Source organism: Nicotiana tabacum, chromosome 12 (assembly GCF_000715075.1).
Source record: "Nicotiana tabacum cultivar K326 chromosome 12, ASM71507v2, whole genome shotgun sequence".
Taxonomy (NCBI): Eukaryota; Viridiplantae; Streptophyta; class Magnoliopsida; order Solanales; family Solanaceae; genus Nicotiana; species Nicotiana tabacum.
In genome coordinates, this window is record NC_134091.1 from 128,509,430 (window position 1) to 128,528,415 (window position 18,986).

Consider the following 18,986-nt stretch of genomic DNA (forward strand, 5'->3'; position numbering starts at 1 on the left):
AAAATGGTAAAAAGGGGATGGAAATTCATTTGAGTCTTTTAAGTTCTACCTAATTGTTAATCATATACTTAACCTTCCACTTTTTTATGCTTACCGTTCCACTTTCACTGTCTTAGTATGTTAATCGTTAATTAAGGGCTCGTTTGGTACGAGGGATAAGGAATAATTAATCGCGGAATTAAATTTGAGATAGTTTATCTCATATTTGGTTGGAATAAAATCGCGAGGATTAATTATCTCGGAATTGTAGTATTTTTTATCCTTATGGGAGGGTGGGATAACTAATCCCGGGGTAATTAATCATGGGATAACTTGTTTCCCAACCAAACAACCCATAGGTGAATATAAAAGCTTGCAGTTCTAAACTCAATAAAAGTAGAGGGTTGCGGTAGGTTGATAACCAACGACAGAACTGTCTAACTATGATTAGTTCTCTGATTATTAAATTCAGATATAAATAGAGCTAAATAGGTATAGTATATTTATATAGCCGACCTCAACTAACTTGATATAGAGATATTATCAAAGTGCAATGAAATAATAACTGTTGAAGTATTCTGAATATCAACTACTTATTAAAGGAAGTCCTTTTCAGAACTAACAAAATCCAGACTCTTTTCAAACTCAAGTTGAAATTTAGACCACACTTGAATCAAAGTTGATCCATGGGAAAAACTGATCTTTTCATTCTGAACATCAAATTACAAATCACACTTGCTCCCACTAGATCAAGATTTGGCAAGTTTCTAAAACAATACCTTATTATCTGTACCTTCCCTATTTTTCAACAGAATATAGCTTCAAGCTAAAGAAAAGATACAACCACAACAACATATCCGGTGTGACCCCACAAGTGGGGTCTGGAAAGGGTGGAGTATACACAGACCTTATCCCTACCTTTATGGGATAGAGAAGATAAAGTCCCAAAATATAGCATTTGATGCTTCTCAGCGAGACGCATTTTCGTTTGAACCAATAGGAAGAGAAAGGAAGTATAGTTTCTCAAATACCAAGCATCCAATGTCACGGGTTCGAGCCGTGGAATCAGCCACTGATGTTTGCATCAAGGTAGGCTGCCTAGATTACACCCCTTGGAGTGCGGCCCTTTCCCCTAACCCTGCGTGAATGTGGGTTGCTTCATGCGCCGGCCTGCCCCTACCAAGCAGCCAATGAAATTATGCTCGAAATGCCAAATCATTGATGCTTAAGGCGATTTTTCTCATGAACATATAGCTGTAGATAGAAAACACAAACACAAGTTGCTTTACACAAATCTTCAACCTCCTCCCGTCCCTCCCTAAAACCAATGGAGTGGCAGTAGAAGGGTGAACAAAAGGAAGAATTCGTAATTCTAGTCTTTCTCATGGAGTAGCTACCATCACCGGAAAAGGAGCAAAAGAGAAAACACCAAAAAGGAAGGGATCTAAATATTTACCAGCATGGTTAACCCTGTAAACTTTGACAAAGATGCAAAATTTCCCTGTGTTTAAAGAAAGAGACACAACAAAAGATAAATAGGCAAAAAAGTGAAATTTCCGAGACCCATAAACAGTTAGCAAAACAGCAAATATTAACAAAATAAAGAAGTTAAACAAGTGCTAGAATAAGAGAAACATTGCAGTAGTTCATTTGCATCATAATTAGAAGACCATGACAGTTGCCAACTTCGATCATAACAGTCAACGTAGAGGAACTCCAGCGGCAAAGGAGTGAAAGATAATCGCATGGAACAAAGTCAGTTACCGACATTATTATCACCAAGATGAGATTGCAGAAAGACCCCTCAAAGGAAAGTGAGACCTGGTACTTTTGCTGCAGCTATTGCTCACTTTATCGTAAAGTATTGTGTAATTTGAGCTGCTTATGTTCCTCGAGTAGCACAACGAATCTTTCTTATATTTATATACTTGTTGAGTACTCCCAATTCCTTTGACTACTAACTGGCCTTTTACTAGCATATAACCCTGCGCTTTTTGCAAATTCTTAACAGAGCTGGCCGATGATCTATACTCTAAATCTTTTACCCTCTTTTCATCAGATCCCAATGTCAAGTTTGATATCGAGGCATAGCTTTCGTTTCCTTGATCCACATTGTCAGTATACCACTGAAATACATACTTTTTGAAGGACTTAAGCGAGTGAACAGAAGAAGATGGTGTCGTAGCATAGACAGTGTCATTAGAATCAATTATCTGATCCACTATTTGCAAGTTTCCTTCATTTCCCATTACCATATAGCTGCTATAACTTAAACGTTGAGACGACTTAGTAGTGATTGTTCCATAAGACGATTTTACCCATCCGGTCAATGTGATGGACCGACTAGCATTCGTAATAAAGGATCCATCAAAACCTGTAAAATTACTCAGCAGCAAAAACCAAAGGGGTGAGTAACTGTACTTCAACAACTTCCCTTCTGTTTTTGTACTTCTCCCATCCAACCAAAGATGCAAATTTGCATCAACATACCACACATTCAGAGCATTTGTGACACGAAACGAAATCTCGTGACCATTTCCATCTAAAATTTTTCCTAACAACGGTGTAATTTCAATGTCGTAAGAAGGAAGATCAAACGAGCCAATTCCACTAATCGGTCTCCAAAAGAGGGGATTTGCACCCCCAGTATAAATCACAGTAAAAGGCCAAACTGCACCAACTATCATATCATCCAAACTAACTAACACCTCTCTAAAAGCTCCATTTCCCGGGATAGTAAGATTATTTGATTTTATATACTCATTAGGTGGATTTGCATACCAAGATTCATCATTCTCATGAAATGAAACATAAACTTCCAATACTGCCCTATACACATTTTGAGGAATCTTGAATTCCTTTGACTTTGCATCTGTTGAATTTTCAATCTCAAACCACAAACCATCATTTAACTTCAGATTTCTTGAAATGGGTATAATCAAATCAGCCCCAGAATCAAAGTTACCCAATTTCAGCTCATTATAGAAGTGAACAAAAATTTTTACATGGTAAACTCCAGTATAGGTGCTATCAACAATATTTCCAAGATAAACAGCAAGTGTTTGATTTTTCATAAGTAAAGAATAATACCTAGTAATATCCTTTTTCACTGTCCAAAAAATCCCAGTAGCAGTTGGTTCAGCAGTACAGCTTCTGAGAATCTCAACACCACTAAGCCAAACACCAAAAATTCTATCAAATTGCCTTCCTTTACAAGTTGCTTGCCATTCTAGTACAATCTTGGAAAATTTCTGAGATGGGCAATTTAAAGGGGGTGTGTAATTTGCAAGAATTGGTGGTTTCCCATAAGTGAAACCAAAGTCATGTTCAAGAATTAAGTGTGAACAACGTTTGGTTTTGGGTAGTTTTATAGGTTTTGTCACTTCAAAAAAAGTTGTTGGAGTGGAATTATTTGGTAAAGAATTTAGCTGAGTGATGAGTTGTGGTCTAAAGAGAGAAGAAGTGTGGAGATTTGCTGTGGAAAAAAAGGGTTGTTGGAGTAGCAAGAAATAAGCTAAGAAAATTAAAGAAATAGCCATTGATGGTAGTTTTGAGCATAAGCAGGTGGATATAGTGTAGATGTAAGAGTAAAGAATGAAGTATTAAACAATGAAGTCATTTTCTGGTTTGCTTTGTTGCTATGATTGCCTTGAGATTCACAACTTTGTTAGTTGTTTAGTTGCTAGAAAAATATAGTTACTCCATTTCAATTTATATAAAATACTTTCGTTTCAAAAGAATGACATACCGTTGGAAAAGTTACATTATATTGGTGGAGCTGAATTATGACTCTATTTTTGACTCATTTTAAAGCAAACTTTAAGAGAATGGGATCATGACTCATTTATTAACTTAACCCGTTATTTTGCTACCTTACACATAAATAATAGTCAGTGATATAGTCAGATATATTGAAGGGTGGTCAATCAAATATCTTTCATCAAAATATTATACAGTGTATATAAGTTAAAATTTATTTTTTATATGCATATATTAAATTTTAAACAACCTTTGCGATATTACTAGATTCGCCACTGCAAATAGCAAAAAATAGAAAACCTAAGCAGACTTAAGAAAATACAAGTGTTATACTATAATCTACTTTTTGTTTTAACCTGCAATTATAAGTAATTTTATCTGTATTATACTTGCAAGTTTTAATTTGGGATTGAAATTTAATTATTGTTGTTAATTTGGGAAGAATATTCTTTAAAAAATCTTTTTTGCCAACCATTTTATTTATATTTTCATCATTTATCCATTTAAAATATTTTCTAAATTTCAAAGAGTGTTTAGATTCTTCTGAAAAATAATTTTCAGAAAATATTTCAAAGCTTATTCCAAACACAAAAAATGTAAAAACATGTCATAACAGCGGAAAAATACAAAACAGGCATAAGTAAAATAAATAACCCCATAATAACGCAAAACCCATCCGGTTCCCTTTTCAGTTCCCGGCGGCCATTTCCTTCGCCGGAACCCTTGAATTCTCCGGCGATTATTCTCTACCGTTTATCACAATAGCAGTTCAAAATGTCACGTTTTCCAACTGATCGATACGATGAACAAAGACTAATTCAAGAAGTTCTCTACCTCCATTCTCTTTGGCATCAAGGTCCTCCTCAACCCCACCCCCACCCCTACCTCCCTATCCCAACCCCTACCCCAACACCAACCCCAGTGAGTCTACAACCCTCCAGTTCAACCCAATTTAAGAAACAGAAGAAAAAATCCAAAAGGCTCAAAGAAACAATTACAGATTCTGGTATTGAATGGCCTTGTCCCAAAACCCCAACTGAAACCCCTCTAGTAACGGATTCGGGTTGGCCCACTTTCAAAACCCAGTTAAATGCCCAACCCCATTTGCCTACTTCCCAAGAACTGGCACATTTCGCCTCGAACCAAGCCCATCAACATGCTTTGAAAGCTGTATCTGAATACTTAAAGGGTTCAACCAATGATGAGGATGATGATAATGATAGTGAAAATGATGATGAGGCTGATGAGGGGGATAAAGATTACAACTTTTTCGCGAAATTGTTTAGGGAAGATGGTGTATTGAGAGAGTACTATGAGAAGAACAAAGAGAATGGTGGGGAATTTAGTTGTCTTGTGTGTTGTGGGGTTGGTAAGAAAGGGTGGATGAAGAGGTTTAAGGATTGTGTGGCTCTTGTTCAGCATTCTATTACTTTAGCCAACATGAACACGAGACGAGCTCATAGGGCTTATGGTCAGGTCATTTGCCAAGTTCTTGGATGGGATATTAATAGGCTTCCGTCGATTGTTTTATCTGCAGGTGATAATAAGACTAGTGAATCTTCTGATAAACCGGTCGAAGCTCAGGTAATTTACTGTTATTCCATTTGGTTTGAACTCATTACCAATTGGAATCAAGGCATAATCGTTGTTGTTATAGTTTGTGTTATGTAATATATGGATGAGAGTGAATAGAGAATCTTTAGTTTATAGAACCCCTAATTGGTCTTTATATGTATTTGGAATGAAATAGATGTTCTCACTTTTACTGTAGGTATTGACATGAAATGAGGTTAAGTGGAGTAACATGATTAGTGAGGATTCATATAGCCGACGCCAACGTGTTTAGCATTGTGGCATAGTAGTTGTAGTTGTTGCATGTACTGGAATGAGATGTGCCCCAAAAAGAGTGGAACATATAAATAATTCATATTGTCTACCCAAGTAATTGAGTTTAATTGATTGAATGATAGTCATCACCAATTGACAGTGGAGGATTCATTAGTTCTTGAGCCTGAATGTTACGATGCTGAATATGTTGAGAGTTCAGATCATTTTCAGGAAGATAGTTCTTTGGTGGTTCTTTTTCTTTGGGTAAGGGTGGGGTGTGGGGGGAGGCCAGAACAAGGAAATAGAATCATAACAAATTTCTTTTATAGTCTCAGTTTACATTTATTAGTTAATATCACTGTGGTCAAGTTTCTGACGTGATTAAACCATGAAGGTATAAGCTCAAAACCATTATAGTTAGTATTGACGTAGCCAAGTGAAGCAGCATACTGGCTGTTCAAATTGTTGCATTGCCTCATAAATTGAATGTGTAAACATTTTAAAATATTGCAGGGGAATGAGAATGGTGGTGGTAAAAATGGTTTGAATGGTCAAAGCAATACCACAGATACTGTAAATGTTGGCAGCGACGAATTATCTCAGCTAAAAGAGTCTTTCAGTACTGAAAACCAGCAAGAAAATGGTGGTGGCTCCACAGCGTTAGAGGTTAGTCTCGTGCAGCTTCTATATGCTTGGTTAGATACCATACTAAATTTGACAGTATTGGAGGAGATTATGTCAGTTGTAGCTAACTTGTATTCTTTCTTTAGCACAAATCCTTCAATGAAGCCAGTGTCAGTAGTGGTATTCCTGAAACAGCAAAAGACAATGCAGAGGGTGCATCTTGTCTGGTAAGGGTTTCGGTCTGGTATTTCTTCATAGAAAGTTTGTTCCGTGAAATCTATTTCTAGGTTGTCTTCCTTATTTATGTTGCACTTCTGAGATGAATAATTTGTGAACTACCACTTTGTTGTGAGCATCTCTCCCGGTAACTCAGTATATCAAGTGTTAATATTTTAGAAACATGTTGTTTAACTAATATTTTAAAAACAATTCCAATATAAGTTAGATCTGTGGATTAGAGATAGCTCATCACAAAAACTAGTCAATCCTAGTCAAGATTCTGGAGGTGGGTGACTTGCGAGTGTGATGTGAGAAAGAGGTTTGGTTCTACAACCTGGTTAGCAGTCCACAGTGAATAGGCCTTTTCTAAAGTTAGACCTGTAGGCTGTCAATGATAAATAGCTCACCACAAAAAAGGAGTCAATTCTAGAAAAGATTTTGGAGTTAGGTGGCCGGTGAATATGGTTGTGAGGAGAGGTTTGCTTCTTGGACCTTGTTAGCTATCCACAAATCCAATTCACAACCCTATTTTCCCACCGCTGAAGACTTGGCCCATTTCGCTGGCGAAGCATGCCCATCAACAAGTTTTAAAGGCTGTATCTGAATAATTGAGTACTCAAAAAATGCTGAGGACAATGATGATACTGAAAATGTTGATGAGTATGTGAGGGAGGTGGATGAAGGGTGTCAAGATTAAACCTTCTTGTGAATTTTTTTTGCGGAGGATGGTGCATTGAGTGAGTGCTACCACAAGAACAGTGATATTGCGGAATTTGGTTGTCTTGTGTGTTGTGGGGTAGAAAAGCTGGAGGAAGAGGTTTAAGGATAGTGTGGCTCTTGTTCAGCATTCAAATGCTAAACCAACACGAACAAAAGGCGGACACATAGCGCTATGGTCAAGTCATTTGTGAAATTCTTGTATGGGACATTAATAAGCTTCCGTCCATTGTTTTATCTGCAGGTTATAAGCTTTATGAATCTTCTGATAAATCGTGAAGGCTCTAAAATACCCCTAGAGGGGGATAAGGCTAAGCGGAGCGAAAAGGGTCTTCATGAGATAGGAAAAATGAAAATTATTTTTCCCACACGAAGTTTGTGAATAAGTGATTGTCTGATAATTCAGGTTGTTTACTGATATGCAATTGAGGTTTAATTGGACATAGTCATCACCAATTGGGATTACGGCATAATTGTTGTTGTTATAGCTACATGAGGTCTTGTAGGGTATAAGTGTGACTAGAGAACCCCTAATTTGTCTTTATATGCATTGGAATAAAATGTGCCTGGATGTCAAGATGCTGACAATGTTGAGAGTTTAGACCATTTTCATAAAGAGAGTCTTTGGTGGTTTTTTTTTATTGTTTTTTTTTCTTTTGGTTTTGGTTTTGGGGGGGGGGGGGAAGGAAACATGGTTATAACAAACCCTATTACATAAATAAGTTAACATCATTGTGGTCAAGTTGCCGACGTGATTGACGATGAAGGTATAAGCTCAAAACCATTATAGTTCGTATTGATTCGGCCAAGCAAACTGGCATACTGGCTGTTCATGTTATCGCGTTGCCTCATAAAATGAATCTGCAAGCATTTCGAAATATTGCAGGGGGATGAGAATGATGGTGCTATAAATGGTTTGAGTGGTCAAAGCAATACCACAGATACTGTAAATGTTGGCAGCAACGAATTATCTCAGCGAAAAGAGTCTTTCAGTACTGAAAACCAGCAAGAAAATGGTGGTCGTTCCACAGCATTAGAGGTTAGTTTTCTGCAGCTTCTATATACTTGGTCAGATACCTTACAAATTTGACAGAATTAGATGCACTTATGTTAGTGGCAGCTGATGTGTATTTTGTCTTTAGCAGAATCCTCCGATTGAAGCCAGTGCTACTAGAAGCTTGGAAGATGTTAGCATCGGTATACTGGAAACAGCAAAGGGGAATGCCGAGGGTGCATCCAATTGTCAGGTAAGGCTTTTGGTCAGGCACTTCTTCATAGAAAGTCTGTTCCATATTTATGTTGCGGTTTTCAGATGAATAATTTGTGAACTGCCACTTTTGTTGTGTGTATCTGTTGCAGAAACTCAGTTTTTCCATCTTTTAATAGTATCTGATAAGCATGTACTTAACTACTTATAAAAAGTTACTAAATAGGCATACAATTCTTTTTTTCAGTATGAATTTCTCACTTCCTCTGGTTTGTACTCTCCCAGTTGTATATCGCTATTCGCTACTAGTTCCCTTTTACCCTCTTAGACTTCTAACAAATCCATATAATTTCACTACTTTTTATCTGAAACATGGATAATTTATCTCATACAGGAACCGTTGCAAGAGGAAACGAATGCTGCAGAGGGAGAAAGTACTTAAAAAGGATGATGTTTCTAAAGAGACAACTACCATTAGTGACAACAATCGTCGAGAACTCTGAGATTGCAAGGTGAAATGGTTTATGCGTTTGATAGAGAATGATTGTTAGATGAATGAGGAACAACTTTATCTTTAGGTTAGTGATCTAGGTAAACCAGTTTGTTTAAGAAGACAAAATTACTGTTAATGAGATGATACCTTGATATTTCTCTTTATTGTGGAACTGAAATTATGTAAAGGACTATGAAGCCAAAGGAAAAAACCTGAGGATTTGTTCGCCTCTTGAGGGAGTAGAAACCGTCTCGCCTTATTGATGTAAAAATAACACGGGCTAGCCAGTTTTCGGATTGATAATTGAAAAATAGTCGGCGTTTGCAAAGTCATTGAAAGATAGCCACTATTTTGCTGCAACACGGAAAGTTTCAGCATAATATACTGGAGATTGGTGCACGTAAGGGTGGCAAGTGGGCCGGCCCCGGGCCTAAACGGGTCAAGTGGGCCGGTCCAAACGATCCCAAATTAAACGGGCCAAACGGTCCCGAGCTAAACGGCCTTTTTGTAGGGACCGGGACGGTTTGGTCCCGGGCTAAACGGTCCCGGCCCGCGGGCTAAATGGGCTAAATGGGCCCAACATATATTTTTTTTAAAAAAAATTAAATAGATATTAGAGACAAAAGGATATTAAAAAAAATATCTAAGGCAATGCTTTGTAAAATTTATTATAGAATTGTGACCTAAATTTTATTTAACATCCTAAATTTTAATATTCAATATTTAATATCGAATATATATAGTATATAAGATGTATATATAGTATATATATATATATATATAGAAGCTATATTCGATAAGATATATATACATCTTATATAGCTTATATACTATACACTTAGTATATATATACTTTTTAATAGTAACATGAAAGGACCAAAGTATTATACTTTTTAGCTGGTATAAATATGGAATGATAAAAGATCAAGTTTTAGCTCAACTGAGATTACAGTTTCAACTAATTTTCCACTCTTAGATATATTTATCCTCTTTATCGGCTAGCTACACCAGTAGCATAGCTAAATATAATGTCGCTTAAAATCACAGCAAAGAATTTGGCAGCCGGTGACCCCATTAGCCGTATTATATATAGTATAATACGATATAAGATTGTACATCTTTTATTTGGCTAATGGGGTTACCAACTACCAAATTCTATGCTGTGATTATAAAAGACATTATATTTAGCTATGCTACTAATGTAGCTAGCCGATAAAGAGGATAATATATCTAAGAGTGGGAAATGAGTTGAAACTGTAATCTGAGTTGAGCTAAAACTTGATCTTCTATCATTCCATATTTATACCAGCTAAAAAGTACCATACTTTGGTCATTTCATGTTACTACTAAAAAGTATATATATACTAAGTGTATAGTATATAAGCTATATAAGATGTACATATAGTATAGTATAGTATAATATATATATATATAGAGGTCAGACCGTTAGAGGTGGAGGTCAGCCAGTTAGAGGCCGTCACAGGGACACAGTTTAGAGTGGTGGGGCCCAGCCCGATTTTATGCTTTTCCAGCTAGGCCTGAGGCCGAGTCATCTGATGCTGTGATCATATGTATTATTCTAGTTTTCCATAGAGATGCTTCAGTTCTATTTGATCCAGGATCTACTTATTCCTATGTGTCTATCGAATATAGCTTATATATTATACACTTAGTAACAATAAAGTAAGCAATAGTAGCAATTATAGAAGAAAATTAGAGATAGATTGTGATAGATTGATGATTTTGTAAGAAAAATAAAAGAATGAGGGGTATTTATAGTTGAAAATAGGGAATATATAATTATAAAAAGTTTGGGGTTAAAACAAAGTTTAGGGGTTAAATGACTATTTTATAAATAGCCAACGACTATTTTTGACAACCCAACCGACCCACGAGACCGGCCAAGGCATACTAAAATCAGTAATCTTTTTTTTTAAATATAGCCGTTTGGCCCGCTAAGGGACCGGTCCGGTCCCGGGCCAGTCCCTGGCGAGCCAAATGGTCTCGGGCCTGGCTGGCGCAAAGCATAGCACCGGCCCACGAGACCGGCCCAGGCCCACTAAAATCGGGCCTAACGGTCCTGGTCCGTTTAGCCCGTTTGGCCCGCGGTCCCGGGCCTGGACCGGTCCACTTGCCAGCCTTAGGTGCACCTGTGTATGAACTTCTAGCATATTATGCTGGAACTCTAGCACACGGAAAGTTCCAGCATAATATACTGGAGATTGGAGCACCTGTGTATGAACTTCTATGCTGGAAGTTCACAAATAAAAAATTCGAACTCCAGTATATTATGCTGGAATATTTTTCGGATTTTGAACAGTTTTTTCATTCAGATTTATCTTTACATGAAACGTGGCTAAATTTCGATTACTTTTGAAACTGTGACTATTTTTTAATTACCACTTGTAAATCTGACTATTTTTGAATTTCACCCCTTATTGATAGCATTGGTCTCGGCCCTCGCTGGGCAAGTCCACTCTTCCTGCTGCTGTTCCGGGGAAAGAAGTCGAATTTGGGAAGGTGTGTGATTTGATCAATGAATATTCAATGTAGAATCGATTCACACCAATTCTTCTATTTTTTATGGAAAAAATACGGATTGAGGATTCGGGTCTTCTGATGGATCGATCAATCAATCAATTGCCCTTCAATCCTAAAGTAGTTGGGGTCGGTAATATAAGTTATCTTTAATTTTCCTTCCTACTCGAGTTTAAACATCTTAATCTTAATAAAACCAAATGGGGTTTAATCTATTTACCTAATCAAAGTTTAGTTATTGATTTATTTCTTCAAAATGAATTTTTACAACGAAAAAAATAATCTTGACGTACAAATCAATTAGTGTCTTAATTTTCCTATAATTATATGAATGGTGTCAAGTCAAATTAGACGGTCGGAAGTAGAAAGAAACCTCGCAACCAGAAAGTCCTTAAAGGCAACTACGAGAAGAAATTAAAGAAGTTGTTTGTAAATATAAGGTTTTGAGAGGTTGTTTGGTAAATATAATTTTTTAATAAAAATTAATTTTCTACAGAAATTTATTACTTCTTCTTAACAGATAAAAAAAATACTTTTACTCAAAAACATTTTTTGATGTTAGCCCAAAAAAATGCTTTTAACTTTTTAGAAATTATCTAGTATTCACGTCCAGATACACAGTCATCTTATTATCTTGTTGTTATTACTTTATTTCTTATTTATGGCTTCTACACTACCGTTTTTTCTTATTCATTATTGTTTCGCTCATGCATTCATTTAGCCGAGGGTTTATTAAAAATAATCTCTATAGCTCCACATGGTAGGATTAAAGATAAATATTACCCTCCACAAATTTCAGGTTACACGAGCATGTTATTGTTGTTTACTTAATTAAATGTGTGTTTTAATTCAAAAATCTTAATATTAATAAACACTGTTTCACAAATCAAATTTTACTTTTCGATATTTGTCTTCTAAACTAAATTTTTACTACTACTTCTAATCAAACTATTTTAATATACAATATCAAATTAGTTTCTTAATTTTTGATTATATGAATAGTGTCACGTCAAATTAGACGGCCGGGTTCCTATATAAGTCTTAAGAGAAGAAGCCAAAAAACAAAAAATCCAGCGACAGATTAGAGATATTTTCAAAGAAGAAAAAACGATGAGCGGAATAGCACAAGATTGGGAACCCGTCGTAATCCGGAAGAAAGCGCCTACCGCCGCCGCTCGCAAGGACGAGAAAGCCGTCAACGCCGCCCGTCGCTCCGGCGCTGAGATCGAAACTGTCAAAAAATGTACCTTATTTTTTCATCTCTCTTCTCTCTTAACACGCTTTCCTCTTCTTACCATTGCATAGTAGTAATACTTTTTGTAATAAGTGTTTGTTGAGCTGTTTTTGTAAAGTAAGATTTCTGAACTCATTTTTTCAAATTAAAAATCACTCTGACTATCCCTATCCCTAGCTCGTTTTGTATTGCTTGTTTCTCTGTCTCCTTTTTTTGGTATTCAGTGAATTGATAAGGAAAATTGGAGAATTCACCTCAACTAGTTTGAGACTGTAGTGTAGTTGTTGTTAGGTTGTGTTCATCTTATCATCTCTAGCTCTTTTCTTATTTTGTAAATAAGAAAACTTTGGAGGCTTTTAAAATGTGTCATTAACACTAATCTCGAAAGAGTCACTTCTAGCCAACAAACAAAAAAAGAAAAGAAAAAACTTGAGTCGCTTCAATAAAAGACTCAAAAGTCCCTTTTTAATTCAAGTACCCAACTAACTCAGCTATTTTGGAATTGAGGTGTAGTTGTAGTTGTAATCATTAGTCTGTTTCACAATTGGCTCAATTACTTGTTTTCATCTCTAACTCTTATTTTGTATTGCTTGATTTTCTCTCTTTTTTTCTGATAGTATGTGTATAACTTAATGGACATGGAGGATTCGTATAGCCGACTTCAACTAGTTTGGGATTAAGGTGTAATTGTAGTTGTTATTAGTCTGTGTGTAGCTATTTCTTGCAATTTTGTTACTTTAATTTGCCTACCTGTATAATGACGTGTGTATGCTACTTCTCTTTCTGTCCTTATTGAATGTTAGATTATCAGCTGATTTCTGCATATGTCAGTTTATCCATGATCAATTTGTTTCTTGTGCTTATGATTGCTAATGTCAGTTTATCTATGACTATAATCTGTATCAAAAATAGTTTTGATTATGCTAATCTTGGCGGTATTTTAGAATAAATGCTCTGCTTTAGGTGCATTTTATACTTAACGTGATCGATTTTTCCTGAATGTCAGTCGTTCAGACTACCTTTGCAAATACTAAACATGCATTTACTGCTTAAGTTTGTGTCGATTGACATTTATATCATTATCCCGGTGTGCTGGTAGAGTAAATTCTGTATTCAGAGTTTATTGTTCCAATATTTGCTACTAGGAAAACAGAAAGCAGGAAAAGTTAGAAAGTGGTAATATGTTAAAATCCTTTCAAGTATTTTTTTTTCTATAAAGAAATTCCTTTCAAATTATAACTGAAGTTGGCTAATTTCTTCATTTGAACGTTGAATTTGCCAACTGGAGCTCTCTTGGAATTCCTTCTCACTTGAGCAGTTCATGTCGTTTCTTATTATTATTAGAGTCTTATACCAGAATTGCACCTATATAAGTTTTGGTCTTATTTGACGTACTTTCATGTAAATTTCGAGATTGGTGAATTGCTAAAAGATAGAAACATCATTGTTAGCGGGGAAACTTCTGTAAACAAGGGTTCATTCAAGTGTGAACACAATTAACTGTTTGGAGTGTTCTCTTTCTGGCTTAGTTCTTCTTATTTTATTTTATTTTTTTGGCTCACTTATCAGTTGAAACATTCAGATGCTTTGTTCCCCCTTTACTGTTGTCAAGTCACATGTTCCTGCTTTTGTATCCTCATGGAATTTGCTTATAGTGATAAATTGTTCTCACGATACCTATATTGTGATGCAGCTAATGCGGGCTCAAACAAGGCTGCCTCAAGTAGTACATCTTTGAACACCAGGAAGCTTGATGAAGACACTGAGAATTTGTCTCGTAAGTTTGAACTACTCCTTTTACGACATAACTAGAGAAACTACTAGGGGATAACTACCATGCTTAATTGCTGATATATCTGTGAGTAAAAGGCATAGTTACTTCTCAATTGCTCTGATGTCTGGCATGGGTGCATTATCTTCCTTTTGAAATACTTAAGGAGCATACGTTTCCCAAAGCACAGTGTGTACCCCTTCTGCATTTGAAATTTTCAATGATTTCTAATGGTCTCTTAAGTCAATTGAGGAAATAATGCACACTGACATCCTTTGGTTGCTCTCTCTGCATCAACCTCACTTTAGAGACAGGGCTAGTTCACAATCTATATAATAAATAAAACAAAGAAGGAAGAATAAATTAATTCATTATTCATTTCTATGATGTTTCTCCTGAGCATAGTGTTTAACGATGTATTTGTTTCTCCTGTTTTCTTTTTTATTTCCTTTGTTACCTTTCTTAAATCTACTTTCTCCCCCCCCCCCCCCCAACCCCCACAAACACACACACACACAGAGTGTTGCAGTTATGCCTACGTTTTACAGTTATTTTGTCCCTAGAGCACCGCAATACCATTCTCCTTTGAAAGCGTCCGTTGATAGCTTGATTTATGTTTTTAGATGAAAAGGTACCAACTGAACTCAAGAAAGCCATTATGCAAGCACGACAAGACAAGAAGCTGACTCAGGCTCAACTTGCTCAAGTATGCCTCTTTGTCTCACTTTTGACTCCATCCCCAAAAAAGGAAAAAGAAAAAATTGACACAGACAGAGAAGATTGTCCATTTGTTGCAAAATAAATCTGATAAGTACTTCCTTGTTTTGCAGTTGATAAATGAGAAGCCACAGATCATCCAAGAATATGAGTCTGGAAAGGCAATTCCAAACCAGCAGATTATCTCTAAACTGGAGAGAGCTCTTGGAGCGAAACTTCGAGGAAAGAAATAAAGCGTAGTGGCACAAGTGAACCTTATGGATTCTCACTGTCTGGTTGAATCCAAGATGTGGTCATGTACATGAACTTTTCTTTAATCACTGCGTTGCTTATCGTTGTGCCTGGATTCATGAATATGGTTGTTGAATGAGCTGTTTCTTCAGTGAAAATTTGAAGTTCCTCTTGTACGGATTTCTTTTCTGCTTTAGTTCCTGACCACTTTATTGGATTACTCTATCATTCAAATGAGCTCTTCTTTTTTGCAAAATTATTTGAGGTTACACTTCCGAAAATGGGAGTTTGTTCTCTCTATAATCAACTCTACATAAGAGTTGATGTTCATGCCTGGTTTCTATTAAGAAGAACGTCCAAGGGCCGTCTGTTGGTCATGTGCATATAACAGCACTGACACTTATATTGCCTTCTCACAAAGATGTAAACCATTTATGAAGTGTGCGTATATCAAACTCTCTCCTTGTATTCCCCTTGCTTATGTCAATGTTGTTGGAATATTGATACTTTAATTATTACTAGTACTATTAGTAGATATGTAAATGCTAAGCTCTGCAAATTCGAAATGACCAAATGCGAGTGAAGGTGGAACATTATGTGGTGTGCAATATGAACAGATTTGAGTGTCAGTAAGCTCAGTGTAGTTTCTGAACCTAGGAAGTGTTATCTCTGTGTTATGTGAATGTGGTGTCAATCACTTATTGAGTAAATTATCTTGTGATGTGACCTATAAGGTTGAGTTTAATTTGCGTGGATAGAGAACTGTTGGGAAAAAGCAGCCCACATAAACAATATCATGGTATATAACAACGTAAACATACCGAGATTTTAACTTAAAAATCCCTTCTTAACAAGGCAAAAAGAGTAACAAGGATATCAAATTTAGTTGAAGTTTGACCCGAGCTTTCCTTTCATTACTTCTTTTAGAAAAGATCATCAGAGAGGAGACAACTTGCTCAAAAGACCCCAATTTTCCGACCAAGACAATCAAAGATAGCCGGCGGGGGTGCGACTTATGTCCGTGGCCCTGTGTCCGACCATGCCGAGGTGTGATACCAAGAGAGCCATCATAACCATTGATCTACCCATTGGCCTAGAAGAGTGCGCTCCTCTATCTCTCGTTCACCATCGAACACCAGCTCCTGGTCCAGAACAAGCCTTTGCTGATCCATGGGGTTTAGCTTTGGAGCAGGTAAAGTTATTTTTGTGTGGCTTATGAGTCACGGGTTCGAGCTGTGGAAGCAGCCACTTCGAACTTTGCGTGAGTGCGGAATACTTTGTGTATCGTGCAGTCCTCTGAGGACATCAAATTTAGTGCATACCGTTGCGAACATTATGCTTCCAACGGCTGAAGAGAAAAGAATCCACGTTTTTTTTTCTTCCAAAATCATCATTAAATACCTTTTCCCCATTGATGAAGTACCTTTAACTCTTCAAAATAAGTCCATTTAATACTCTACTGCTTTTAGAAAGCACTTCTTTTGGTATTTTCAAAATAATATCTTTTTTTAGAAAGCATTTCTAACTTTTAAAAGTTTAGCAAATATAAGAGCTGGCCGTAATCACCAAGAGGTTGCCTACAGGCGCCAGTAGGTAAAGTACCTACAATTTTGTAAAATTATATCGCACTATGGAAGGCGATAAAGCGATCTCATAATTAATTTATGTGCATTAATAATATTAAAACTATTTACATAGTTAAATCATGCAAAGTAACTCTAGTTAATAAATATTGATTGATAATATTTATTATAATAAATTATTAAATTTATATTATAAGACATCACTATGCTATATATATATATATATATATATATATATATAACTTGAATTCTAACATAATACATACTATTACATACTGCTATTCCTCTGTTTCACTTTATTTGACACGGTTCGGTACGAGGCCAAAGAATTTAATTCTTTGTGTGAATACGGACATAAATTCTTCAAATTTTTGGAAATAAAATTCATATATTTAAAATTTACATAAAAAATACTATAGATCAAAATGATAGGTAATTCAAAAAATTAAAATAATATTGAAGACACATGGTCAAAGAAGAACACTATTTTGACTCTTCAAATAGGAGTACTAAATACAAACAAAAGGAAGTCTTAATTATATAATCAGTAGGTAAACACCTACCACCAACGCAGCACCACGCTAGAAGGTGCGATGAAAATATTGTATGCTCATGTAATTATCTCATGAGCAAAGCAAAATTTTTTAGTTTATGAATTCTGAACTATAATTTATTTATTTTGTTTAGTGAGCTCTTAAATTAAATATAGAGTTTGAATTAAAGTTATCGACCTGCTCATGCGCATGACTTTACTAGGAGTAATAACTTATCTTCTCCTAACGCAGAAGCGGACCCCAAGACTTTTACGCAACACCGGCATAATATTCTGCCTCTGCTTGATCGGGGCACTTATAGTGTTTAATGTGTCAAATTATTTTAATTAACTATATATTTTTAAGATATATACATATACATATATAATTTCTGTCGAAGTTTCTGGAATCCGTTTACCCCTCAATATTACACATAGGTAAGGTCCGTCTCTGCAACTCAACTTGTCTTCTATATATCTTCCCCTCTAATTTCTTCCTTCTATCTGCACCAATCTTTACCCTTAAAATCTCATTTTTGTTTCACATATATATTTATCATCCATATATTATGGGTATTTGTGGCTCCAAAAAACGTCCTCCTCCTCCTATCATCGTCAACGTTATGTAGTACTGTAGTCGTACTTCAGGTGCCACAAAATTAATTTTATTTTTTTGTCATATATATTATAAGTAAACGTCTTTCACTGGAATTAATTATGTCTATTATGTATGTTTGGCTATTTCCTAAGGTATTTATTTGGTCTAATTCCTCAAGTGTGTATATATATATATATATATATATATATATATATATATATATATATATCCTTCTAAAAGCTAAGTGTCTTATTCAGCGTTCAGTACCCGTTTTGGTACTTGATTAATCCGTATAAACACCGAAAAGTTCCACTTTGCTGTAATAAAGTGTTCCATACCAAAGACGAGGTCGTCATACTAAGGCTCGAACCCGAACCCTGACTACTAGAAATTCGCTAAAAACCAACCAAAGTTGATCGGTTATGGCCAATTACCTATCAAAACGCGACCATTTGGGTGTGGACGGTATTTTGATGGTCGGAATAGTTTACCGACCAACGTTGGTCGGTAGCTTTAAATGACCATCTGACAATTTAAATTATTTACCGACCAACTTTGGTCGGAAACATATTTTATTAATTTAATTTTACCGATTAAAGTTGGTCGGTGTAATTAATTTATGTTTTTTTATTAATTATTAAAATTAAAAAAACTGACTAACTTTGGTCGGTGATTGAAAATATATATTTTTTAAAATAATTAAAATTAAACATTACCGACCAACTTTGGTCGGTAACCTCAACAGTGCAGGAAAAATACCGACCAAAGTTGGTCGGTAATGTTGAATTTTGGGAATTCAATGTTCATTAACCGATCAACTTTGGTCGGTAATTTACAATTAATTTTTTTTAATTAAAAATTGACCAACTTTGGTCGGTTTTCTGGGTTTAATTTTGGCATAAAATGCCTGTTTTGGTAGCTACACCACCTGCCAGCATACCAATACCCCTAACAAGT

The 18,986-nt window shown here is 35.8% G+C and overlaps 3 protein-coding genes across 4 annotated transcripts; 2 read left to right on the plus strand and 1 right to left on the minus strand.

The window, feature by feature from the left end:
* Nucleotides 1-1,515: 1,515 nt before the first annotated feature.
* On the minus strand, nucleotides 1,516-3,672 carry LOC107765614 (peptide-N4-(N-acetyl-beta-glucosaminyl)asparagine amidase A-like). The gene has a single exon (XM_016584282.2). It carries the CDS (start codon nucleotides 3,516-3,518, stop codon nucleotides 1,755-1,757), a length of 1,764 nt encoding a protein of 587 aa, XP_016439768.1. The 5' UTR covers nucleotides 3,519-3,672; the 3' UTR covers nucleotides 1,516-1,754.
* A 698-nt stretch (nucleotides 3,673-4,370) lies between these two features.
* LOC107765605 (uncharacterized) lies at nucleotides 4,371-9,071 on the plus strand. 2 transcript variants are annotated; one of them, XM_075227081.1, is made up of 6 exons: nucleotides 4,371-5,322; nucleotides 6,079-6,231; nucleotides 6,336-6,416; nucleotides 8,012-8,164; nucleotides 8,268-8,372; nucleotides 8,727-9,071. In XM_075227081.1, exons 1-6 carry the CDS (start codon nucleotides 4,513-4,515, stop codon nucleotides 8,772-8,774), a joined length of 1,350 nt encoding a protein of 449 aa, XP_075083182.1. In that variant the 5' UTR covers nucleotides 4,371-4,512; the 3' UTR covers nucleotides 8,775-9,071. The 2 variants fall into 2 exon arrangements, with proteins under 2 accessions (XP_075083182.1, XP_016439760.1); XM_016584274.2 differs by having other exon boundaries at nucleotides 8,271-8,372.
* A 3,339-nt stretch (nucleotides 9,072-12,410) lies between these two features.
* On the plus strand, nucleotides 12,411-15,550 carry LOC107765599 (multiprotein-bridging factor 1b). Its single transcript, XM_016584270.2, has 4 exons — nucleotides 12,411-12,606; nucleotides 14,291-14,374; nucleotides 14,992-15,074; nucleotides 15,199-15,550. The coding sequence occupies exons 1-4, from the start codon at nucleotides 12,474-12,476 to the stop codon at nucleotides 15,316-15,318; spliced, it is 420 nt and encodes a 139-aa protein (XP_016439756.1). The 5' UTR covers nucleotides 12,411-12,473; the 3' UTR covers nucleotides 15,319-15,550.
* Nucleotides 15,551-18,986: the final 3,436 nt, after the last annotated feature.

What these genes read in the sequence shown, in the direction of transcription:
- LOC107765605 (XM_075227081.1), top strand. Translation starts at nt 4,513, where the DNA reads ATGTCACGTTTTCCAACTGATCGATACGATGAACAAAGACTAATTCAA. An exon ending in ATAAACCGGTCGAAGCTCAG is followed by an intron (nt 5,323 to 6,078) that starts GTAATTTACTGT and finishes AAAATATTGCAG; the next exon opens with GGGAATGAGAATGGTGGTGG. An exon ending in AGGGTGCATCCAATTGTCAG is followed by an intron (nt 8,373 to 8,726) that starts GTAAGGCTTTTG and finishes TATCTCATACAG; the next exon opens with GAACCGTTGCAAGAGGAAAC.
- LOC107765599 (XM_016584270.2), top strand. Translation starts at nt 12,474, where the DNA reads ATGAGCGGAATAGCACAAGATTGGGAACCCGTCGTAATCCGGAAGAAA. An exon ending in GATCGAAACTGTCAAAAAAT is followed by an intron (nt 12,607 to 14,290) that starts GTACCTTATTTT and finishes ATTGTGATGCAG; the next exon opens with CTAATGCGGGCTCAAACAAG. An exon ending in CTCAGGCTCAACTTGCTCAA is followed by an intron (nt 15,075 to 15,198) that starts GTATGCCTCTTT and finishes CTTGTTTTGCAG; the next exon opens with TTGATAAATGAGAAGCCACA.
- LOC107765614 (XM_016584282.2), bottom strand. Translation starts at nt 3,518, where the DNA reads ATGGCTATTTCTTTAATTTTCTTAGCTTATTTCTTGCTACTCCAACAA.